The sequence below is a fragment of the Bombus vosnesenskii genome, unplaced genomic scaffold, assembly GCF_011952255.1.
Source record: "Bombus vosnesenskii isolate JDL3184/JDL3185 unplaced genomic scaffold, Bvos_JDL3184-5_v1.1 scf7180000013448, whole genome shotgun sequence".
Taxonomy (NCBI): domain Eukaryota; kingdom Metazoa; phylum Arthropoda; class Insecta; order Hymenoptera; family Apidae; genus Bombus; species Bombus vosnesenskii.
This window is the reverse complement of record NW_022883058.1, coordinates 939,095-964,178: the sequence shown is the minus strand read 5'-3', so window position 1 is coordinate 964,178 and position 25,084 is coordinate 939,095. Positions and strand designations below refer to the sequence as shown.

The 25,084-nt window shown below is 35.8% G+C and overlaps 4 protein-coding genes across 7 annotated transcripts; all 4 read right to left on the bottom strand.

The window, feature by feature from the left end:
• Positions 1-6,571: 6,571 nt before the first annotated feature.
• Positions 6,572-12,422, bottom strand: LOC117238318 (cytoplasmic dynein 2 light intermediate chain 1). 3 transcript variants are annotated; one of them, XM_033503154.1, is made up of 7 exons: positions 12,294-12,422; positions 9,987-10,104; positions 9,794-9,895; positions 9,080-9,406; positions 8,821-8,978; positions 8,471-8,714; positions 6,572-8,276 (listed from the first exon to the last, which is right to left on the bottom strand). In XM_033503154.1, exons 1-7 carry the CDS (start codon positions 12,311-12,313, stop codon positions 8,205-8,207), a joined length of 1,041 nt encoding a protein of 346 aa, XP_033359045.1. In that variant the 5' UTR covers positions 12,314-12,422; the 3' UTR covers positions 6,572-8,204. The 3 variants fall into 3 exon arrangements, with proteins under 3 accessions (XP_033359045.1, XP_033359046.1, XP_033359047.1); XM_033503155.1 differs by lacking the exon at positions 12,294-12,422 and adding an exon at positions 10,265-12,059; XM_033503156.1 differs by lacking the exon at positions 12,294-12,422 and adding an exon at positions 10,265-12,058 and having other exon boundaries at positions 9,983-10,104.
• On the bottom strand, positions 12,308-16,769 carry LOC117238317 (vacuolar protein sorting-associated protein 54). Its single transcript, XM_033503153.1, has 13 exons — positions 16,491-16,769; positions 15,669-16,047; positions 15,488-15,590; positions 15,230-15,393; positions 14,951-15,150; positions 14,700-14,885; positions 14,454-14,580; positions 14,093-14,347; positions 13,594-14,019; positions 13,247-13,527; positions 12,966-13,183; positions 12,682-12,895; positions 12,308-12,611 (listed from the first exon to the last, which is right to left on the bottom strand). Exons 1-13 carry the CDS (start codon positions 16,586-16,588, stop codon positions 12,350-12,352), a joined length of 2,913 nt encoding a protein of 970 aa, XP_033359044.1. The 5' UTR covers positions 16,589-16,769; the 3' UTR covers positions 12,308-12,349.
• A 500-nt stretch (positions 16,770-17,269) lies between these two features.
• On the bottom strand, positions 17,270-22,195 carry LOC117238313 (kelch-like protein 10). Its single transcript, XM_033503146.1, has 8 exons — positions 20,995-22,195; positions 20,604-20,919; positions 19,829-20,281; positions 19,546-19,715; positions 19,238-19,407; positions 18,995-19,153; positions 18,713-18,917; positions 17,270-18,287 (listed from the first exon to the last, which is right to left on the bottom strand). Exons 1-8 carry the CDS (start codon positions 21,219-21,221, stop codon positions 18,011-18,013), a joined length of 1,977 nt encoding a protein of 658 aa, XP_033359037.1. The 5' UTR covers positions 21,222-22,195; the 3' UTR covers positions 17,270-18,010.
• A 135-nt stretch (positions 22,196-22,330) lies between these two features.
• LOC117238315 (mitochondrial basic amino acids transporter-like) lies at positions 22,331-24,876 on the bottom strand. 2 transcript variants are annotated; one of them, XM_033503150.1, is made up of 3 exons: positions 24,643-24,876; positions 23,870-23,997; positions 22,331-23,640 (listed from the first exon to the last, which is right to left on the bottom strand). In XM_033503150.1, exons 1-3 carry the CDS (start codon positions 24,674-24,676, stop codon positions 22,624-22,626), a joined length of 1,179 nt encoding a protein of 392 aa, XP_033359041.1. In that variant the 5' UTR covers positions 24,677-24,876; the 3' UTR covers positions 22,331-22,623. The 2 variants fall into 2 exon arrangements, with proteins under 2 accessions (XP_033359041.1, XP_033359042.1); XM_033503151.1 differs by lacking the exon at positions 24,643-24,876 and having other exon boundaries at positions 23,778-23,919.
• Positions 24,877-25,084: the final 208 nt, after the last annotated feature.

Genomic DNA, 25,084 nt, shown 5'->3' with positions numbered 1-25,084 from the left:
AACCGGCCATCGTTACTCTGTCCGATGGCAAAACGCAAGAGGACGAAGCCGTTCAAATTAACCAACAGTGAGCGACAGTCGATCGTGGAATCGAGACGCGTTGCATTTCTCTTCTATCCTTTCTACCTTCTTTCACGCTTAAGAACTCTATTTATCGACGCGATCCTTCGTTACATTTTACTTCATATTATTGGGTCGTCCGAAAAGTTTCTTTCGTTTTATAAGGAAATAATAGGCGCACAATGTTTTTTCTTTTATATTAGTTTATTGAATTATGCACGAACACAATAATAGAAATAGAACGAAATAGATCATACCTAATTCGATAAAATAATATAAAACAGAAATTGTTGTTCGTCTGTTATCACCTTATGAAACGAAAGAAACTTTTCGAACAACCTAATATGTAGCTACAGTCGATACTATAACTTTGTACGCGGTTAAGTTTCATTGTTTCGCTTTTTTTTCTCATCGGTTCAGTACATTTCCGGCTTTAAACGCCGAATGTCTTTTTATAAGTTTGATAAAATGTTACGGAGATACGCGAATCGAAGCAAATTTAATCTTACGTAGATACATTTAGTTACGCAATAAAATAGTACGACTTTAAGAATATCATTAGCGGAGAAAAAGTTCGCTTTCGTAAAAATACACAGAATAATGGATCGATTTAAATGCAAGAGATCACCATCTAATGTAAATTCAAAATCAAGTATACTAGAGCCAGATATATGTACTTCAGCGATGTCGAAAACTTTATGACTTTACGAACAATCGTTGAAAAACGATCGTTAAACGCTGATCTTGTTAAAATAAAGACATTATCGTGATTATTTTACATCAGAGAAATCAAGGATAAAGATAGATACTTGATCATTTGCAATACGATTAAATACCATATATATATATATCGGTCAACCGGTTAATATCTACAAATAGTCTGCTAATAAAATACGAAAAGTTGGAACTTTCATAAATAAGTCTAATCTCCTTGAGACCATCGATCGCGTAATTCGCATGAAAGCACGCCAGTCCTTCTATTTCGATACTGAAGTGATCATGGTGAATTCGCGTTAATTGCGAGGCCTAGCGGAGCTAGCTGATTCACAAAGTTTTCGCATCGGCAGGTCTCTGATATGGCGATACCGCAATCGTCTGCATTGCAGTTCGTCACGAATACCAGTGTCGTCTGACACACAAACAGAGGAAGTACGTTGGCATAATAAATGTCACGTGTACAGTAAAGACACTGTCGCGAGCAACGTGCATCTGAAATTATCGTGCGAACACACACGAATGCGCCCATTGCTACGTACAAAAGGGATGAACTTGAGCCCGAGTCCTGCTTTAATTTGTACGAAGCTATGGCAAATATGCGAAGACACGGCCGACGCGATGTTTTCAGCTGTGATTATTAAAGAAGGTCTTTGACAGCGACAATCTTTTCGTTGAACACGATAAAACAGCGACAAACTGCATACTCGGCTTATGAAATTTTTCCACGGCGCAGCGAGAAGATGATCGTGGCGTGAATTCCGTGAACGAAACATTTCGACTTGATGGAATTAAAACAATGCAAATGTAGCTTCTTTCAGAAATATGGAAACAAACAAATATTTCTCTTTCCTTTCAACTACCTTTACCTTTTTAGCTTCCCTTTTAGAAAAGCTTTTTAATACACTGCGTGTAATTATGCAAATACACGTATATTTTATTATATTACGTATTTTACGTAAGTCGCCGATACTTCTATGCTATGCTAATTACACGATAATAATAATCGATCATACCTATATATATATATATATATATATCGTTCCGGTGGATTATGGCTATCTCTAATTACCACACGTAATAGAATACAAATAATGAGTCGATCTTCTAAGCAAAAAGAAAAAGGGGAAACGGGTCAAAAGATGAAATAAAACGATAATATACGTGATATGATAATGAGATAATATACATAAGCGCATTTCCTGCATATTTATGGAATACACAGCTTGAAGTTCGAAGAGTCGAGGTTCGAACTTCGTACAATTGGACGTAGAATTAATAAACCTTCGAAGGACAATAGCATGGCCTATCTAATTGGATCGTAGGCTAAGGAAGCGTCGAGACAAAAGGCAAACTTAAGACATCGAAGGGACGAACAATTCTACCTACATTTTCGGTTTAATCTCTGTTATGAATACACAGTCATTGATTATTACTACAACTATTTTGTCGAACGATACGTCTGTGTAGGTATATTTATTTTTTATATTGGTTTTTTACAACCGGAGGTACTCAAATCCTAAAATTTCATCGCTGCACTGTACTAATGAAATAAAAATTCATATTTCTTCCAGAGATGAATTGTCTATAATTAAGGGATAAACATTTTTACGCTACAATGCAACCTACGTTGCTCGAAAAACTCATCCTTAAAGTGTCAGACGCACGTTCCACGTTTTCAAAGCGTTCCCTAGGACAATGATCGAATTGTTCGGAGGATAACGAGCATTTGCTTCGTTATGGAATACAATTGACCCGGTTGCCACGTGGCACACACACGTATCTACGTGCCCTACAGTCTGTTGGAAGTATTTGTTCAATTTATCCGTAGTTACCCAGCAAGATCGTTATCGGACCTTTCATCGATTATTCGTTAAATCAACGCACGAATCGCGAGAAAATTTTGCGCTGCTCTGAGAAACAGCTTGCGTGAGAGTCCTTACAATTTCTTATATCTTGATGTTACGATTACGTAATATCAAATCGATGCGCATGAAATGTCGTTTCACCAATGTTTGAATCTTTTCAGGAATAACGCTAAGATTTTAACGCTATATCGAAGCTATATCGGTATTATTAATAAACAATATCACAAGAAGTTCTAAATCATCCAAATTCGTCCCTTGGACAAGAACAACGAACATTAATAATCTTTTGTAACAACTTTCTTAAAGACCGACGAATAACTGATACTACGTGCGAATATTCTCGGTAATAAGAGAAGATTTCATGGGAACTCTATCGTTTTAATATAGTAAACATACCTATAATTATATTTCGTTACATACTTTATGCGATAGTTGATATGTATAGTCGAAGATATAAATATTAATGCCCAATAGATAATGTGAGACTAACGCGACTCACATTGTTCTTTGAGTGTCGTAATTTCAATAAAATTGCATGCGCTCTGTTTTGAAATAACTACAGTACTCTGAATGATATGCGAAAAATGTTAGTTTCGTAAGCAATAAATTGACTTGATCGTTTATTTCAATTGTGCTATATGTCCTCGTGTAACTCATTTTATGTACAGAGTTACCAAATTATATACTTCGAATATATATTATGTATTATAAATATATAAAATATATTTGAAATTTTTTGCTCTTCGTTTTCAACACTCTTCCTGTTGTAAACTACGTTATACGTAAAAATGAAACCTACCTGAATATTTGTCGACACAATTACTTTCCAGAAACGAACAAAGAAGATCATAACGCTAATCGAAATCGAACCAACACGACTATGATTAATACAACGAGATAAGATTAAGAAATAAGTTTCGGTATCCTTCGGTTATCTACCTTTCTCACTGCTATCTTCGGTCAGATTCAGAGAGGCTTCCTTTCGTAATTACCGCTAGTTTCTCTCCTTTATCACGACCACTCGTAAATTATTCCTTTGCGAAAGGCAGGCATATTAAGTATCGCTTAGCACCGAAACAACTCTTGTTACAAACTAGATTTACTATCTATTCTTAACATGTTGTAGCATGTAGTATAGTGGAGTCGTTTAAGTTTCAAAGGTTAATTTGATTCACGTAATAAACATTTTAGTAGCGTAATTTTCAGCTACGTATCAAAGTAATACCGTCGACGAGAAACGTTTTTGTCTTTATTCGCCAATTTTTGCTTGTACAACGCTCCCGTATGCAAATGTATTTTATATCTTTGGTTTTTCAGATATAAATGCTCCCACTGAGTGCTGCAGTTCGTCTCGTAAAAGATGTTAAGTGTATTTAGCTTCTGGCTCCGATAAGATCTTATCCACTGGTTGCGATCTACCAAATTTAAATTTGTTCAATAAAAGATACGAACAGTTTGCAAAATGAAATCTTCGTCCGATAGCTATCTTCATCTTGATCTCATAGGCTAACGCATCCTTGGTAGTTCTTAGCGGGTAGTGGAGCGAGAAATTTTTGAGCAAAGCAAAGAAACAAATTCGAAATGTGATAAAGTAAGGGAACGTAGGAAGTAAACGAGGCATAGACTAAATGGCAGCTGTACCTCTTTTGGTGGAACTGGAACCGTGAAAAATATATACACGTTGCTTTAACATGGATCTATTACTCAAGATTTTGATCAGATCTTGACCCGATTTCGTGGACAATTTTTATTTCTCGCTAATTCTCGTGACTCTTTTTCACGAACAGAAAGTAATAGTTGCTTTTCTATTAACTATGTCAGTTTGAAGTCAACCTATTTTCAATTCATGTTAATTTATTAGCTGCGGAACAGGAATTAATTCGTCACTTGGGTATGATAATTTCGTTACGTAGAGTTTTTTTTTATCTTTTTACGCGTCGTCCACTTTGTTACAAATAACTAATGCTTTGCTCCTGTAGTGTATAGTTTGAGCAATCAATAAGGAGTTATAATTGAACGTCGAGTACAGTACCTACTGAGAAAAGTTAGCAATAGGTCTGTATATCGACCGATTCGACATTGTAATGCACGCTATATTTATCTGACTAAAGATGCAACAAACATTTCTGATATTAGGCTGGTATAGCTACTTCTTATGCAAGCACAAATGCAATACCTTTTACGTATTATACAACCCATATTTGGAATTATAGACTTATTTTTTGGAACAGATAGTTTTTCACTTCTGCACAGGACGCAGAGAAAGAAATGACTAAAATAACAATTAAGATAGTTAAAATTCTTAGGTCAAAATTTTATTCAGCTTCCATCGCTGTGATACGTGATTTTGGGCGCAATGCATCCCATGCGTCCAAATACGAGATAATATTTCGAAATCTTCAACATTCTGCATAACTTATCGCTCGATTCTATATATATATAGATACTTTTATACTAGACACTTTTATATTGTCATCTTAATCTTTTTATAGTTCTAAATATGATCCAATGGATCGATCGCGATCGATTACTTAAAAGATTCCATCACCTGTACAATTCAGACGTTTAATAAAAATATCATACGTTTCGCGATATTTAATATCAAACGTTTAGTCATATTATATTGTACATGCGATCTCATCATTTCCATGCCAGATATGTAATTTCGCATACGATGCGTCTCGTCCTATCATACGTATATAATATAATTAAGTTAGATTTCCAATCTACATACTTCCGTATAAATCAGTGAATCAGAGAAAAGCAGAATAAGTTGACACGCCAGTGATTGATCAACATCTCCCAGACAAGCATGTTCAGACCCAGAGTGTACAAATTCGGAAATAAATTTCTCCACCGGTATATTATATGCGTATATGTACAATGTACACTTGCATATAGAGCACCGCTATCAATACATATAAACATTCGAAACACTCTCGCGATAACTCAGTCGTCACGATGCGTGTAATTAATTCTCATTAAAGACTCGTTACCTTCTGCTCGTGAGTTACGGTACCAAAATCACGCTTAAACTGTTAACACGCGTTCGCGAACGCGATTAGGGAACCCTCTATGCTTTCTCCGCACGCACATGAAACTACGAAAGAACGCATCGGCCGTGTAAGTGATATTTAGTAGAATAGAAGCGCACTTATTCGGACGAGAACGTACTTAGTGCTCGATTAACCAAACTACTGTCGGTCGAATTCGTTTATGTACCTGGCCGTGAATTTCTATTATTTGAACAAAGAATGACGAAAGAACGATGGAAGAATCGGCAAACTCTAATTATATGAATTGTTTGTCGTGTAACGAGTTTAGATAAATTGAATTCTACTGCAGCGCCAAGGGAATGTTTTCTCCGAACCTGAAAAGTGGTCTTTTAGAATATCACCGACTTATTTACTGAAAAAATGTTTGTGTCTTGAAACGAAATCTAACCACATTATCTAGCCTGTACGTCGACTTTGATGGAGCCTTTGACGTCTATGTCAATTAGTCGTTATTAAAAGTATACCTTCCTCGATAAATAGCCAGATAAGGTCCCTACTCGTGACCAGTTAGCGAAGCAGTATTGTATTTATGCGGGCCGATATTGATCATTGAAAAAACTTAATCCCGCAAATAAGAAAGATGCGTGCAAGAAGGACGACCAGATAACTGTCCAGACAGGGCGCGTTCACACCGGAATCGATAATCGCGAGAAGCAGTAGCAGGAGGGGGCGGTCTATGATCACCGCGATATACATTTCGAACATCGTGTCGGTCGGACGAGAACCAACCATCAATTCTTGGTTTTATCGATTCGACACGATCGAATTACCGAAGCCTGATTCGCAGTGACAGGTGTAACGATCAACGACACTGATCTGGGAGGAGCCAATCACTGACACCGACACCATGTCGATCTTGTTTTTTCAACTCACCTGTTCGAATCGTCGGTGCAACTCCGTTAACAAACGATTACGAAACTCGTGCGACACTTCTACACTGTCACGATCTTCCAGTGTCAAATCTTGCGGTATCGTTTCGTGAAGGTGGGGACACACAGAGCGCGACCGATCTATGGTTTGCGAGATAGTAAAAAAACGCGCGAATAACCAGAAGGATAGAATGCACGAGGTGGAAAAAGCAGTAGAGTAGAACGAAAGAGAAAGACAGAGGAGACAGCGAGGGAGGGAAAAGCGCCGGGAAGATAACAGTCGCGAATCGGTGGAACCACTAACGCAATAAAATTTGGTGTGGACAGTTGACACTGTTGGCTCGTTGCAGGGGCGCGACAAGCCCGGACAGAGCACACGGCACCGCGCGCGCCTCTATCACAGCGGCATTTTCACTGAGGAAACCGAGGCCAGAAAGCGAGAGGCCCGCGACGCAGCGAAAACCCCCCCAGTCGGATCCCGTTTTCGTAAACTCTCGACTCCGACTATCCGCGTATCGGGAGCGACCCGTGTACCTCGAGGCGCATGCGCATCGCACCGCAGCGCGCACGCGTCACCGTTCGCCGCCGCTGCTCTTATCAGCGCACTACTCCACTGCCGCTAGAAATCGGGAACCGTGCGACGACACCCTCCCCACCTTTCCCCTACGCTCTCGTTCTCGCTATACCCTATACCCTATACCCTATACTCCCTTCGATTTCACGGTGAACCGCTGTTGGGAAAGGGCGAAACAACAGACGCGTGCGCGATGACACGAGTATGGGTAATTTCATCGCTACGGAGAATCGAAATCGTATGATTTGAATGATTGATTTCGAGGAAGATCAGTCGTTTTATTTCGATGAAAGTAAGTTCCAGTGAAACAACCTTAATACCGTGTCGTTAAATTAGTGTTAATATTACGGCGAATTTAAGATATTTTTCATCTAGTAGACGAATAATTTATTAATGGATTCATTCGTCGTAATTCTGTATATTCATAAAATTTCGTATGACCATTCTTCGACAAAACATTTGAATTTTAAAATAATCGCTTATTAGAAACCATAATATGCATATTCAGGAATAAAAGTACTTTAATTGATATATATATATACACATAGCTAGTTACAAATATCGATTTAATAGATTCATCGATTACTAATATTAATATTTTTGAATATTTTGCTCGTACAAGAATATTAAACTCAGTAGAATCATCGTACGATTACTTGTACAAGAATCTATACCATAACTCTTTTTAAACGCGATAAATACACTTTATCGTAAGCCTTATCGACGTTACCATTGTAGGCATTCATGCCTCTTGTAGTATAGCTTAACATGTGAACTAGAAAGAGCACAATATCGCAAGCAGGATTTTGTAGATTCTACGTTGATGTAAACGTAAAAATGTAAAATAAGCCTTTTGAGTAAAATAAGATTTTCAGATAGTAACATGTTAAATACAAACTAGGTAAACTGAAATTTTTCGCTTGTCGGAGATTTCTTTCAATCTCAATAAGATCAAGTACGTGACAAACATGCATTAGGGGGATTTCTTTCGCTCGAAAGATCTCTTCCCCTTTTTACATGTACTTGTGATAAATCCATATGACGACACACAGGTTATCTAATTCTATGATGGATCCGGAATAGGAATTTGAGGTATTCGTCCTTCCAACATATCGTGAAGTAGAATATTGATTTCCTACAAATAAATTACTTTCAGTTTCTTGGATGAATAGTATTAGTAAAATTAAGCTAAAGACCGTAATAAGATTGCAATAGACAGCCATTTAAGATATTAATCTTGGAAGAGAAAAATCCTGTTTAAAAAAATTAAAAAAGAAAAACAAATTCTCTCCTTCCTTGCAACGTATAAATTAAATTACTCAGTGATACCTCTTCTCTCTGAGCTCGTAATCTGTCGATGATCGGTTCATTAAAGTTGGGGTCGTTACTTGGATCCTCCAGAATAATTTCGTTGCTTCTTGACTCTTGCGGTATACGAGTAACGTAAATCTGTTTGATGGTATCTAAGATAGCCGAAGGTCTGGTTTGAGGAAATTGCAAATCGATCGACGAGAGGGAGTCTGCACCGGCAGATATCGCTAATGGCTTCTCAAAATCTGTGCACTTGGTATCGCTGATTTGTAATTTTCAAGAAAAGGCAAAGTATATCGATTCAATGTCAAAACTTTGCAACATCAAAATATATAACTATTATTTTGATAATCAGTATAGAAACTTACGAAAATTGAATACCAAATCCATAGTGAGATAACAAGTCTTTAGTTCTTCGTAATAAAGATTTATCTTTTGCAGAATGATAATAGAGTCCTGCGCCTAAAACGTGAGCTGTAGCTCTTAATATTTTCCCAACTAATTCTATTTTATCCAAACTTAAATCCTATTTCAAAATCGTTAGATAATTTATTATTTCGTAATAGTTTTCAATTTAATAACCATCTATAACGATATATTTTACATTGGAAAATATGCTTAAGATACCTTAAATTGATCATATTTTCCACCAATAAGGCAAAGTTTCATCGGAAATGGATCGACTTCTCTTTCCACTGCTTTTTTTCGTTCTTTAATACGCTGTTGTTTGAGTTCCTGAATTATTTTATCGTCATAACTCATTTTCATTGCATTTCGAACTACCGAGAAAGCTTCTTCGAAAGTGGTCCATAAAATCTCCGGTTGCGATAAATCCAACATGATCAATACCGTGACATGATGAGGAGAATGAGTCAAAGACGAACCTGTCATTGCGGCTGATACTAATGAAGAAGTTAAATGTCCTACTTCCCAAACATGCACGATATTTTTTATCTGCGCCGATAATAAGAATTAAACAAGAAATAAAGATACAGTTAAATATTTGTCGTCATCGTCATAACGTGTGTACACAGTTACATAATAACATGTTTTGTCTTTTTTTATTTCTACTGTTTCTAAATACATTTTCGATTTGTTATTTTAATTATTGATATACTATGATTATTTATATTTTAGTGAATGAAATATTCTTAACTGATTCTTGCGAATAAATGATACTTTCTGCGCTGTAACGTATACGACTGATATATTTCTTATTTATTTTCTATTCAATTAATTTAATTTTAACTTTCTCTAAACATTATTCGAAATTTGTATACTTAATTTCATACTTATTTGTTATTTGAATGATATGGTATCATAAAATAAATGAAAACTTACTAAACTCTTCCCAGCTTTACGTCCAAAAGAATAATCCATCGCGATAGTTGGTTTCGGTGCCTCATCTTTTTCGAGAAATCGATGTACGATCGTAGTTTTACCCTAAGAATACATATTTCTTCTTCATAATTACAAGTACGTAATTTTTATCGATAGATCATTATTTAATAGTTTTAATCAATTTATTACATACGACCCTCTTGCTACCAACAATGATAAATGAACGTTCATGTGTTTCAATTGGATTAGTCTTACGGTGTTGCTCTTCTTCTAAACAAAGACGCAAAGCGTGATCTCTAACATTTTGTTCGCTAAAACATAACCACGTAATATCTATGTATTTTCATTGTCTGCATTAGTGTTCATAAATGTACAAAATATTCGACATTTTAAAAATATATAATTAAAATATTTCAAGTTAACGTAAATGTTAATAACTTGCAGTATATGTACATATTAATAGATACATACGAATTTTGATCTGTCATTTTATTTTTGACCCAAAGATTTCGAACAAATGTTTACAAATATTATAATAATCGCACAGTGATGTAAGTATATTTTCTATATCGTTCCGTACTTAGATAGGTTATGAAAATGTTTTGATTTTCGTTGTTATAGCAACTGAGCAATGAAATGTTTCATTCATAAAATTGATAGATAAATAAAATTCAAGATTTCCTTTTATCTGGCGAAATGAAGACGTTTAATATGTTATATATTGAAGTAGTTATATTTTCTTATTTCTACATACATATCCAACAAGGCATCACGAATTTCGACGATTAAATTTACAAGATTACTTTTTACATTAATTAATCGCGGTCACTTTCTTGCTAATTTAAAATTTCTTTTGTCAGAGAAACTTGTTTTAGGTGTCTCTATTATACCACAATGCTTTTGCTTTTTTCTTTAAATAAATTGTTTATGAATTAGAAAAATACAAGAAATTATTGTAGTGTCTTTATTTATGTACAAAATGGACTAGATGAAGTTAATAACGGAATGCACCATATACCAGATATTTATAATAAATTAAAACTACTCTAAACAAACATAATTTCAGAAAGTCATATAAGCCTGCCACATCGTAACTGTATAATTTATTAGTAACTGAAGAATATTAGCTATTAGTAACCTTATCTTTGGTTATGAGGTTGAAAGAAATATTTACAATCCATTATAAAATCCCCATTACAATGTAATTAAGCTGTAATTTATAATTCTTTTCAGTATCTTTGAATAGAAATAAACACACGTGATAAGAAATTAAACGTTACTTGAAATGGAGTATTTTTTAATCTTTTTGCAAGTTATTACTTAGGTTTTTGCAATTGTAGTTTTATGATATATACGTTTGTTGCATATACATATACATTCATATGCAAAAAAGAATATGAGAGACAGGGTATTTCAAAAACTTTGATAAAAATCCCCATATTAATATATTCTAATAAAGAATATGTTCAACAGTAAGATATGCTTACTATTTAGAAATTAGTCATTCAATAATCTGTCAATAAAAACAGATTAATGCGAACAGTATGCTATATATAAAAATGTTTAAATAATCATTGTCGCAATCTATCTGTCAACGTACTCTTTATAATCAGTTCGAGTAATGAACACATCAATAAAAGCAGTCATATTTCATCTTTCATTATTCTTATGCATATTTTAGGTCTTGATACGTTTCATTAACAAAATGTATAAATTTCTAATTTCTTATTCTGTGATATTATATTTAAAAAAAATTCTAATTTTGAAGAATAAAAGATATCCAAATAACGCATAAATAGTTATGAAAAAAATGAACAAGTAATTTAGTACCTATCTTGGTCCTTCTACTGCATGCTTACTTTTGCGTACATGCTAAATTCAATTCATTTGAATCATTTCATTAATAACAAATTTCTGACATGCTTACTATTGTATTCAATTGCAAATAAACTTCGTATATTTAATCTTATTGGTATGGAGAAAATAATTTTCTACTATTTGTATAGATTTCTTTGTGTAGTTATTCATACTTACATATGAAATTTTATATTTGAACACTATGGCATATAAGATTACTTGGGAGACGCAAAATATGTGTAATCGAATATTAGTAATCTTGTTAACTTACAATTTGTATTGAGATGTCAACAAACAATACAAGTAATATCATATTTTTTTTAAACAAAACCGATTATTATTTACACATATTTTTAAAATATTGAATAGAGCATTTTATAAAAATGCTGCTTGTTAATTCTTCATATATATATATATACATATATATATGTATATAAGAATATATTATATATATGTATATATATACACATATTAATATTATCAAACCATAATCTTGTATTCCATACAACCTTATAAATAAAATAATTAGACATATTTATATGGATAATTTCAATACAAGCCACATTTTTAAAAATCCGTCAAAACGTTAATAATCACTGAGATGTAACGCATGTGAAGGAAGACTGTAATAAAGATTAGTCACCTTTTTCTACAATATTTCATTGCTTCTATTATGCAATATATCACGCGCTCTGCATGTTATCTGGTCCATATATCACTCATCCAATTGTCATCTAATTCATTAGTTGGTAACACTTTTAATTTTCGTAATGCCTCTAGATAAAATGTAAGTTCAGATGTGACTACACCATGCTGTGGACCACCGTTATTCACTATATTCATTTTGACTAATTGTTCTCTAAGTTTTTCTTTGAAGGATATATTTACTGTACGATATAGAGTTTGTACTTCAACTGCTGGAAGAATTCCAGAAACTGCTTCGTGTAATTTCATTAAATAACTGTAATTAGAAATTTCAGATGTATAGTAATTATAGTTATAATAAAATAATTGAATCGTGTAATGGTTACCTAGAAATATTTCTAAATGATTTTGATGGTACTGGTGGTCTTGCAGTCCATTTTGATATTTGACCACCTAGTAGATTGTCGACAATAGTAAGAATTTTGCTTTCAATTTCTTTCACATGTGCACGGATATCTTTTTCAACGCTATCCAGTAATGCAACGCCACCGCTTATACTAGATGCACCAAGTCCACGACCAGGTTTTTGTTCTGCAAACGCTAGAAGAAAATTCTAGTATTAATATCATAATCGTAACGTAAGTTGAATGCTAAGTAAGAATCAACTTACTTTGAAAGTGTGATTTAACATAAGGCATAAACCACAAAATTAGTTTCAAACTTCGTGCTGCTAATACAAGTATTGTACTAGTAATAGTCTTTAAACCAGCAACTTGCATTGCTCCAGCTCCAAGGACAAGTTGACAACAACGTGAATTGTAATGCCGCAGTAATTCAGCTAAATGTCTTCCAATTGTTCCTGATAAAGCTATCAGTTCACTGCCAGTTCTAAAAATAAAATTTCAATGAGCGTTTCACAAAATATTCATAGATGTAGAATTAAAATGTTACCTGCAATATTCGTGTATCATTTGTATAAGCATTAAAGCTGTACCAACAATGGCATATTTTTCATCTTCTATCATAATGAAGTTTTGAACATTATCCTTCTTGACTTTATCATCAACTTTAAATAGATTCGGTGGAAAAGCTTTGTTTTCATATACATATGTTACTAATGACTGAAATTCTGGTGGTACATCAGCTTGTTTCCACCGCTCAGATTCTAATAAAAGGGTAAGCTTTGTCTTAAGCTCAGTATGAAATCTTTGAATGAATTTACCTGCTTGTGCCTATAAAAAATATTATATTAGAAACTATAAGTTATAAAATATAATTTATATATAAGCAGCACACACCTTAAACGCAGATCGTAAACCTGTGCATTGTTTACCACAGAGTTTCTCGCAAGTTTCTGTAAACTCTTCAACTAAATTGGCTAGTTGACATACTTGAGCTGTTGTTGCCCTTTTGCTCAACCATGATGATTTATCATTCCAATTTTGATATTCTTTTTCTTCTTGTTTATTATTCGAATTTTCATTATTTAGTTTCTCTTTTTCGCTTTGTAATCTATCTTTATCATTTGTACCTGCAGAAAGCAGATTTCCCATTCGCTCATGACAATAATCACAAATCGAAGTTATCATATCATTGAGTTTTATCGTTACTCGCGAATGTTCTGGTTGAGTTAATAAGCAATCGGGAATCGTATCATCGAATGATCCGTCACGTACTCGGCCTGCCGCTAAGTCTACTGTATCTCGCATTACATCGTGAACAGCCTAGGAATGTGTATTGTGTCAAGAGATTATATTTTATTAAAGAATAATTTTCAAAATATGACGTAGTATATACCTTAACTCGTAACAAGAGGAATGTTAAAGATTGTATAGCATTGTGAAGTAATGTCAATCTTTCCGCGAGGGAAAGTCCACCAACTTCTAAAGCTGCAGCTTGTTGATCACTGCAACAATCACTCGCTGCTAAAGCTTCTATGACCCTCTGTTTTGTTACAGCTCGGACCGTTGTTACAGCTTCCTCTTTGTAAGTATCCACAAATTGAAAATGTTTTTGCCGCAGGAGACCAGAAATGATGGAAACGAGTTTATCCTGTTCGTTGAGGATGTACAAATGATCTCACTGGGAAGAGATGCATGAAGGTTTGTTTGCTACAAACTAAGTATGTAAAATTTGTAAAAATTTTACATATACTTACACCATCCAAAACTGTATTTTCCTCGCCTAATGGTCTGTTTAAATCTGCAGTTGCATATCTTTGAAATTCTGTAGATAACATTTTATCAACAAGTTTTTCCATTTCTGTCAATTGAGAGCTTAAATGTCTAAGCAAGACAGAAAAAAGGTAAATAAGACATATATATATAAATATATATATATATCTATATATATGCACATGTATATATTTATCTTATTAGCAGAATATTTATTTATATAAATATACCTAAAACTATGTACTCCATTCAATTCCTGTAAAAGTATTTCTTGTGTTGTAGCAATGAGATCTAAGGCTGCAACATAATCGGGTGTAGATAACAACAGTTGTATCATTGGTTGACTTTGGTGTACCGTAGCCATAAGTTTCAGCTTTTCTTGAACCAATAATCGATTGGATCTCGCTCGTTCCAACCTAGAAATATATCCAAATAAAAATTGATATAATACCGTGAAACGTCAAATAATTTGATAATTCACCTTAAAATTTCCAAAGAATCATTGACTAGATGCTTATCAACTTGGTGTATATTTTTTCTAAGGGCTTTCAAAACTGTGATAGTTTGTGTAAGTTGCTCCATTAGGGCGTCGTGAGAAGTCATAGCATGGAAAAATGCTTGAGATTTGGAAGCAACTTGCTCTGCTATTCTAACTTCAACAACATCTAAATAATGACTTAGCTATTCCACAAACAAATTTAAAATACATTATTGATTTTAATTCTTGTATTTTATGCAATATTTAATATCACTGGTATACCTTCTCTTGCATTTGTTTTACATTCAGAACTATATTAGAATCCTCATTTAATAATCCATTTTTGGCAAATGGAAATACAGCATAAAAATTATCTTTCTGAGAAAGATCCAAATTAGGTATCAAGAAGATTTTTGGGATATTAGATAAATCAAATTGCATTTGATCTGTAAATTTTCGATTTAAGAATTCTATATCATGTAACAAAAAAAAAAAAATATCGCTATTTCATTATAATATTTATATAAATACTATATTTACCTAAAGATTTAACTTTTCTTAAACTTGGGAAATTTTGTAACAACTCGTTAGGCGTAGTCGATTTATTGGCATTTGAATTCATACGAGAATGTTTTCGGTATCTCTGTAATAAAGACGATCTTTAGATTAGTTATATTTCGGTGGAATAAGTATATCACTTTTAAGCATATGTATTAATTACCCTTGTAATTTTCTTTAAATATGATTCAAAATGTTGCATCGTGATTTCAGGAAGGTAGGGACTTTTAGGTATATCGACTTTCTCTACGAATCCGTCTCCCCAAGTACGAGTTAAAAAGTTACTTTGTTTTCCTTTGAAAGGATCATTTAAAACAGCTGGTAAATTCTGTGCTGCGGAATACACAGTCCACGAGGAAGAAGGCTCTGACAATTGACCGTTGCTTTTACGTTGTTGTTGCATCGTTGCGTGCTTAGTAGCATGTGCTACATAATCTTTGTCAGAAACACCTTCCACAGGAAGACTAGTGCATACTCCATTATAACCATAAAGGCACACAAACGAACCTCCTTCCCTAGAACAATGCTGATCTCTTAAATGTCTGAAATCAAATTACATACTGACGGTTAATAACATTTAACGTTTAAGTTGTACAGAAGCCAAACTAATCAACCAAATTACGGTCAATCGCTTAGTGTTTGAAAAATTAAACATTAATCGCGTGTATTTTAAAAAGTATCAAAATTAAAAAGTTTTCAGAAATTGAAATTGATCAGTTTAGTTTCCGAGTAGTTCATTTGTCGCTATATTATACTTTCTGGGTGTGTAATTTATCTTATAAAATCTATATTCGGATCCGCGAGCGATATAATTAATTTTTCATGCGATTTAGATACAAGTTAAGTACGATACAATACGTGTACAAAACTTATCGAGAATTTTAAATGATTTGTACTGTCCAGGTTATTAAAAATGCACCAAAGTTAGAGCCATTTTTTACGAGATATTTTTTATGACAAATAGATCAGGGACAGGTGGACCCACCTTATGAAATCTTCTATTTGCTTGAACGTAAGGTTAGTACAATATTCACAAATCAGAACAGTAGGTAGCGATTCGGATACTTTCACGACTTTCGCCATTTTCCATTTGCAACTTTACTTCGCCATTCTGTCACCGATTTGTATAATTTACAGCACATCGAAGTCCGCAAACGGTAATTAAACTTTTGACAACTACTTCGTAACTCTACTTATTCCCTATCGTTCAGCGTCGAACACACGTCGAACATAGTCTCGCTCTTTACTCTTTAACAAATATAACACGTTTCACAATCCATACTGACCAACAAACAACGAAAAGTTCCTAGATATACTACTTCCAAATGTCCCAGAATTAGTTACAGATATATAATATATTTTTGCGCACAAACTACAAACAAAATAGTTTGCGTTACGTTCTACAAGGAGTTTTACATAAACGAATAAAAATCACGGAAATATAAAACATATATATGTGTGTGCATATTGAACAACAGGTATCTAATATTGTAACAGACGTAAGTGCTTACTTAATTTTTTGAAATCAGTTCTTAAATTTGATGAGATATGGAAGAAGTATATGTCCGAATTACATAGATCATGAAAGCGTTATATGATTTTATCTATAATTACAAATTCTTTTAATTTGAGCACAATCTAAAAACACTTGTATAGCAATTGATAAAAAAAAAAAAGAGAGAAACAGCTGTTTCGATCAATATGAACGATTTTTGAAAAACACAGAAACATCGATACAAAGTAAAAGCTGCGTAATTTGTTTGTTAATGTCTTTTTATTGATCGTTGTAAAGTTCCATTTCAGCAGTTTTAGTCGATATTCTTCATCGACTTTAAAAATATATATCGTAGATCGTGCCTTTCTCTTTATTAGAATTGGCTTTCTCACGCACACATATAATTCGTTTGTATGTATACAATCGTTCAATAAACTTGGTAAAAAAATTGCATCACAAAAACAGGCAATAAAAATATGTCTCGTATAAAAAAATAAAACACATGTCGGTTAACAAACTCCGGTAAACACGAATCTGAAAATATTATCCTGTTTTAACAAGCATGCTATCGATTCTAAAATTCCATTTCAAAAAGCTATCCCTTTTTTTTATCGTTAACAACAGGATATTTTACGCTATGTAAATCTTTCATAATCGTTACATTTTCTCGTCTTTAGGATCTTTAGGATCACGTTTAAGATTTACTCTACCACCGGAAATTTGCAAGGAGACTACGATTATATTAAAAGAGACATTTCGAAATCGAAAAAAATGAGATTGTTTCATCCTTGACATTTGCCAGCATTACTCTCAACAAATTGAAGATATAAAATCTGTAAAACGTTCTCTTGTTAATACGGATGCCATCAATCGCGTTAGCATTTTTTTCCAACATAATCGTAGGCTAATTAAATCGTTTTGAACATTCGTTGTTCCATTACTTCGATTATCGTCCGTTCGACTGACCGTAAAACCTATAGTCCTATAAATATTTCCTTAAATCTTTATCGTTAATTTTGTCGATTCTCGTTGCTGGAACTAGTATTTTGAGGCATCGGTGGTGGTGTGGGTATCTCGTTGTTGAAAGAATTTTCGCTATTTTGCTGGATTTGATCTTGTTGAGGTTGATGTTGACTGCGGTGAACTTCCAATGCTAACAGTTTCTGTCGTTTCTCCTCCATCAAACGTTCACGGTGTTTATGAATGTAGTCGTTTACGTTTGGTAAACCCATGATTACGCAGGCTGATAACGCTGAACGATATACGTTCATGTCTGTTGCTTCGTACCTGTAGGAAGCGATCGAATCAGACAGTTGAACGAAGCAGACTCTTAATACATGGTATGAAAATTCCGAATTTCTAACGATAGAAATTTGTAACGATAGAAAGTAAAGAGGGCATAACGAGCGTAACATCGTCGTCGCTATTTTTACACGATTTTCTGCCTCTCATTTTCTCGAGAAAGAATCTATAACCTTCAGTTCGACACTTTCGAAGAAGCAGCGATCGATTCCGAGATATCCATTCGCGCGCGAATAAAATAAAAAATGTGATCAGAGGAAAATATCTTCTTTTTAAACGTACATCAAGAGCAATAATTTGTGTTCAGAATTCCATTTACACAGATTATGGTGGCAAATCTGTTCAACGCAAATATACGAAGAGAAGAGAAACAAGATTAGAACGATTTAAAAGAATTTTCGTATCCTCACCACTCGTTCGTTTTTTCGTCGTAACACTCGACGTGATATATCGTGGTAACACCGTTGAATCCACCAATGGCAAAAATCATGTCGTCGATCACTTCGATCGCGAAATTACTACGCGAATTGTACATATCAGGGATCGGGCTCCAAATATCCGTCGCAGGGTTGTATTTCTCTCCGCTGCACATTCTTGATATTCCATTGAAACCCCCTAGAAAAATGAATTGCCATTCAATCGGTAAGAAATGCGCAGAAAAGAATTCTTTTGATAAGGATTTGTATGATTACCAATAACGTATACGTTGTTGTGATAAGCTATACAGGATACTCCACTCCTACGCGATCTCATCGGAGCTATCATAGTCCACTGATTGGTTTCTGGATCGTACACCTCGGCCGAATTTAAACATTCGTGGCCATTGAAACCGCCCGTGATGTAAATTTTGTCTATATTAGTAGCGAAAGTTAGTATTAGTTAGATTAGCTATGTATGTATAGGGCAGAAAGAAAGCGATTAAGACGGAGTCGTACCATTCAAAGTAGTTGCACTGGCATCCGATCTTTGACAATTCATGGGTGCTATCAAGGACCATTGGTTCGTCTTATAGTTGTAACGTTCCGCGGTGCTTTGTCGATAATATCCGTCGTATCCTCCCATCGCGTAAATTAGATCGTTGAGTACGGCAACGCTAACGTAACACCTAAGATTTCAGATAATTTGTTCGAGAAGATATTCATCGTGTGGAAATTTTTGACAAAATTTCACGATCGAACACATCCGTTAGAAGGGAATCGAACGTTTTATATACAGTTTAGTTTTCAAATTTGATCTTTGTAACCTTCTAGCGTTCATCGGAGCGACTTCTCTCCATATTTTAGTGACAGCGTTGAAGCAACGACAACTGTTGAAATAGTCTGCACCGTCGAAACCACCGATCACGTAAATATTAAAACCGACCACCGCAGTTCCATGATACGCACGAGGTCCGATCGGATCTACTTCTTCCACCTTTATTTTTTCATCATTTTACATAGTTACGATTATTTCCTCGTTTAAACGCGAAACGACCTAACAACTGTTATTTAAAAGCGTAATCTACTTCAACTTAATGAAATATCTACCTTGACCCATCGATCCGCTCTGGTATCGTAGGTTTCTATGAAATTTGTAGGACTTCTGCCACTCCATCCACCTATAGCGAACAGTATTTCATGGGGAACTCTCGGTCGCGCTATTTTCGGCGTTGGTACCTCTCCATCCTTTTGTGTAATAATCTCCAAATCGTACAAGAATTTCAAGGTTTCGATAATGATGGGTCGACAGGCTTCGTTTCCAGTAACATACGGATGATCTTTAACATTTTCGAGAAAAAATTGCGTATCCAAAAGGCCAAGGCGAATATTCTTCATCAGATCGACGATAAATTCTTTTCGAGATCGAGGATCGTAGTCGATCCATTTTAATACCAGTTCCCAAACCGTGTCCTCGCTCTTAACATTGAGTTCGTCGGCTCCGATCAGAGCGGTTAGCTCTTCGATCGGTAAGTCGAGAATTTCCTCGCTTCGTTGAGCTACCTGCATCGAATCGAACCGTCGCTGTGATTGTTTGTTACGCCGAGTTCCCGGACGATAAGGACAAAAAGCCGAGGAATCGATCGAGTATAAAATACTAATTTTATTATGTCACTGACGACATTCAATTTTGATACGACTCACCAGTAACGTCGCTACACTTTTTTCCTTTAGAACGAAATATTTTATTTCCCAAGAGAAAGATCGCAGACATTTGTCAATTTGTCGAAAGGAAAAGGTAAAGGGCCGCGCGAACGTTATCAAAGTTAAAAGCGTCATCAGGCGCTATGGAAGAATCTTAACAAAGTAACGAAAGCGTAATGACCTGTACAAAATGTCTCATAACGTAACGATACGCGCTGTTTTCCAATCCTTTGCAGAAATGTTCCCTTGCGAACCTCATGATGCTGATGCAATTCTCCGGCGCTAGATTTTGTTTGAGATACTCGCAACAGAAATCGAGAACGCCGAGAATATTTAGGTAATCGGCGGTGACCAGCAGCTGACACACGTTCTCGTTATTTACGTTGATGGAACGCAAGTACGCGTATTCGAGAAGCAGATTCATCATATTGCTACTGACACCAGGCAGAAGCACGTCGGTTTTCTCGCGCGAGTGCAACGTGGTTGTGAATAAAGTTCTACAAATGATCGATACGATATTAAAAAATACATAATACGTAATATGGTAGCATATTGTGTGCAATTATAGAGACCTAAAATACGGACTGCAAGCTGACAAAATGGCACGGTGAATCGGAAACACGCCTCCATCTTCGAGCCTTAAGACCGCGTCGCAGAGAAGGTTGTTTTGTCGGAAGTCGTAAAGCGATTGCATCGCTTGCGTGCTCATACATCGGCCACCGCTTTCGGCGATCAGTCGTTGCGTGTTGGTTTCGTGCAAATCGATATCCCTGCTGTTGTCGTTCGAGTCTACATCCATATCAAATTTCCTCAAAATTCGGCCACGAATCTGTTCGAGGATCCGCGACGACAAAGGTGGAGAAACACTTTATCCAGTTCCGACGATCGTGCGACGCTTGAAAATTTTCTAATCGTATCTTTTATTTTAACGATTAACGATTTCCATCGTTGAATGCTTTTCGTATTTCTTTTTAAATAGTAGACAATTGATGTAGAAGTAAGTAAGGTAATTCACGAAAATGAAAAGTAATTTACCGAGACGAACGTTTGATCCGTTCGTTCGTTCGTTACGAATCGTCTAAAATTGTCATTGATCGTATAATCGAATTAGTTTCTTTATCGATTAACTAACGAATAATCGTGATCATACCTGTGAAACGAAGAATACCGGTCACTTGGTTAATTTTCAAATCGTCCAAGAGGTTAGAGTTTCCAGTGCTTGGCAATGATTTTTTATCGATTAGACGGTGCAATTTTTACGATTTTTACTCTTCGAAACTCGATCGAGCAAATACTATTGATCGTAATCGACGGTCGAGTTACGATTCGGTACCGATTGTAGTGGAAAATGTCTTTGACTGATACTTGTACGCGTTGCAATTTCGTATGTGTCAAAAATGATTCTGACACGTGGACGGACGGACTCGAAGACCAGAAATTGTACGATGAAGATTTAAAAAAAAGAAGGGAAACGATGCGGAGTGGAGCGGAGGAGATGGGTGGCAGACAGATACAAACTATTTTGTGTGATTTTAAAAGAGAGTAAATGTCGCCTCTGGCTGTGACATAGGTCTTACATGTCCGCCGTTCAGTCTAGGACTGTCTTCTAACAAATGAGCACTTTGATGGCAAGATTCAAGATAGTTATATTATAGTAGGAAGATCGGGCTTGTAAACCGGCTTTTAATTCATTTATGGAAATAGTTAGCGCGCGATTTCGATAAATGTGCGACAACCGAGGAAATAATTTACGAATATGGAAAAGAGATATTTGACGAAATATGTAAGACGGAGATATGTAATAGCGGGAATTTAGTCGTAGGTCGATGCTTTTTGGAATTTCATACGTATATATCAAAGATAATGTCACGTTGAAATCCATTAAACACGATAAGGTTAACGTTCATGGAGCGGTTCGAAGCTCTTTATTTCGAGGAAAATTATTTGAGAAAAATGGTTGCTGGATAACGGCAACAGCAACAGCAACAGCAACAACAATAACAACAACAACGACGACGACGGCAACAACAACAACAACAAACAAAATCATAACACGAATATAAAAATAAAATAAATTCTCGAGAGTCAGTCGAATTACGTCACATATCACCTCTCAACGATATATTTTTATCGGTACTTTCGTCAGTTTTGTTTATAAAACTAGTACATTTCTAAGATTTCTGAAACTCAGAAAATCGTGTTTAGCGTCTTACAGTTCTGTCCACTTTCTTCTCAACAGGTTCTTTCGAATTTTCGACATCCTCCTTGGATGTCGTCGGTTTCTCATCCTCTTCTCTGCCAAATTTGTCTCCTCGAGTTTGTTCCCCGCACTTGACCCCTTCCTTTGTCCATTTCTCGTTATCCTTGTACTGGACGGACCACTCTAGCTTCAACTCGTCCGTGGACGTCATCGACAACGTGGAATATGGTAATCCACGAGTCGCCATTCTTCTGGACACGCTGGTTAAAAAATTGTTCCACTGTTCCAAGAAGGGTTCGCGCATATCCAGACTCTCGCCGATCGATTCCATCGATATCTGTTCTTCTTCTTTCTTCGTTTCCACGTTCTCTCGACCCAACAGTCGGAAAGTCCACATGACTGCGGTGAACGTCACGGCATTTGTTGGAAACGCCCTGACGATGGTCGAGCTGAGTCCCCTGTACAGGCAAGAGTATCCTTCCGTTTTCACCGACTGTCTCACACAGTCGATCAATCCGGCGTAACGATTTCCATCTGCTTGAATTCGGGATTTGATCACGTCCAGAGGATAAGAGATCACCCAAGAAGCGGTGCCAGCCAGTCCTCCGGCTAACAACATGCGCGGCGTCGAAACAGGGACGTTATCCGGCATTTTGGTCAAAGCTTCGTACACGAGAAAGTAGACACCGAAACTTGGAGCTTCTCTGAGTAACGTGACGTTCAAGCCTTTGAATACGCCGCGGTATCCTTCGCGCGTGTACGCGTGTTTGAGACATTGCAGCGGACCTGAGAATCGAGCGGCGGAGGCTTGCAGTTGCATACGTGTTTTTGCTAGTTCAATGGGACTGCAAATGGGACTTTGAACAATCCCTGCTAAGGCACCAGCGGCGAAGTAGGAGGTCAACGAGGCAGGATCGGGTATGTATTTTTGGGTTTGACCGTAGACGCCAAAGATCACGGCGTTCACCAATGCCACGCCTGCCAGCGGAGACGACATACCCCGGTAAAGTCCTGCTACCTAGAACAATTAGTCGTATCGATTGGAACTCGAGAATTGTATTAAAATTTGATGATCGATCGATTTATCGTACGACGAGAATTAATTCCAATCGTATCTTAACAGTAGCTAATAGCTGTTAACAGTTTTTACTTCACTTTATGTTATTAAAAGATATTCGTCTCTGACTATTCTTGCGATCAGTGCTATCCTTCGATCGTTAGTTTCTTGATTTGCGTGTATAAAATACCGATTCTTTTGCGAGTAACGTCCGAAAGCAATCCCAGTTGCCTTTGTACTTCGGGTTGCGATAGTCTTGCGTTTGCATGTGCACTTTGATCGTGTCCAAAGGATATCCCACCACAATACCGGCGCACCCTAAAACAAATTATTTCACGCTTGTATTTTTCCTGCAACATTTTATTCTATGGTTATTGTATAGATTATTCGGCGAAACGAAGATATTTTAATCGCGAAAGAAATGGAAGAAAAATAAAAATGTTCGCCATTCTTATTCTCGCCTCCCGTCACCAACCTTTTATCCGCCGATAAAATTCAATCACATACGTTACATTTTTTTCTGCGCAAAGCTAACAAATTATCAATGAAAGCAATCGTAACGATTGTTTTTACGACGAGAATTATAATCGTTCGACACGTTGTACATCGAAGACCGTAGATTGTTTGTTATCCTCTAGCGGCATTATTTTTATAATTTTATAGTCGCTCGTAAATATTCATTTTATTCGAAAGATTTTCGTCTTTTTGCAAGATTCGTTGTACACGCTTAACGTTATTCAACGACGACATCGCGTATAAGAAAAGAAATTCTTTTGCACGCGATTTCTACTCAAAAGTTTAGAAACGCGTTGTTAAATGTGATAATTCGGGACGTGAAAGTCTCCAGTCTCTTACAAAAAATTTAATCGTCGAAACAAGAGTGAGATTGGCACATAAAAATTTCGAGATTGTAGCAGCATTAAGAAAAAATGCAAATGAAATTGATCGAAGCGAATTATCTACCTCCCACACATCCGGCGAAAAAGTCCAGGGCCATTCTCGTCTATTGCTTATCTCTACCCGTTTCTTCCACCCGTAAGGTGATCGTGAATTCTGCACGTTGTTATTTTCGTAAAATCTTTCCGTTACGTTTGTTAAGGAAGCATGGACGCAAATACAAATCGCAGATCGGCTCGTTCTCGCTATTGGATAAGTGGAATCCATGTAAGATTGATCACAGTTTTGTCGTACTCGTGCCTGCAACGTGAATTTCCATTAAAATTCTCCCGCAACTTATAAATAAATATACAATCTTCTTCGAACAAATTTCCTGTCACGAAATCAAATTCGTTTGGATAACAACGAGCGTGTAATTTTAATCGGAAAGAATGGTTTCAAGCGATGAAACGAGAAGAAACGCGGACAAACGCGATTTCCATAATGACAAAGCTAATATCCACTTACC

What these genes read in the sequence shown, in the direction of transcription:
- LOC117238318 (XM_033503154.1), bottom strand. Translation starts at nt 12,313, where the DNA reads ATGAAATATTGTAGAAAAAG. An exon ending in ATGAAATATTGTAGAAAAAG is followed by an intron (nt 10,105 to 12,293) that starts GTGACTAATCTT and finishes GTTATGTTTTAG; the next exon opens with CGAACAAAATGTTAGAGATC. An exon ending in TACGAGCTCAGAGAGAAGAG is followed by an intron (nt 8,277 to 8,470) that starts GTATCACTGAGT and finishes ATTTATTTGTAG; the next exon opens with GAAATCAATATTCTACTTCA.
- LOC117238313 (XM_033503146.1), bottom strand. Translation starts at nt 21,221, where the DNA reads ATGGATGTAGACTCGAACGACAACAGCAGGGATATCGATTTGCACGAA. An exon ending in GAGCGGATCGATGGGTCAAG is followed by an intron (nt 19,716 to 19,828) that starts GTAGATATTTCA and finishes GAAAAAATAAAG; the next exon opens with GTGGAAGAAGTAGATCCGAT. An exon ending in GACGAAAAAACGAACGAGTG is followed by an intron (nt 18,288 to 18,712) that starts GTGAGGATACGA and finishes CGCTTCCTACAG; the next exon opens with GTACGAAGCAACAGACATGA.
- LOC117238317 (XM_033503153.1), bottom strand. Translation starts at nt 16,588, where the DNA reads ATGGCGAAAGTCGTGAAAGTATCCGAATCGCTACCTACTGTTCTGATT. An exon ending in AATGGAGTACATAGTTTTAG is followed by an intron (nt 14,581 to 14,699) that starts GTATATTTATAT and finishes TGTCTTGCTTAG; the next exon opens with ACATTTAAGCTCTCAATTGA. An exon ending in TGTTAAATCACACTTTCAAA is followed by an intron (nt 12,896 to 12,965) that starts GTAAGTTGATTC and finishes ATTTTCTTCTAG; the next exon opens with CGTTTGCAGAACAAAAACCT.
- LOC117238315 (XM_033503150.1), bottom strand. Translation starts at nt 24,676, where the DNA reads ATGGCCCTGGACTTTTTCGCCGGATGTGTGGGAG. An exon ending in TTTCGCCGGATGTGTGGGAG is followed by an intron (nt 23,998 to 24,642) that starts GTAGATAATTCG and finishes AATTTGTTTTAG; the next exon opens with GGTGCGCCGGTATTGTGGTG. An exon ending in CGTTACTCGCAAAAGAATCG is followed by an intron (nt 23,641 to 23,869) that starts GTATTTTATACA and finishes TAATTGTTCTAG; the next exon opens with GTAGCAGGACTTTACCGGGG.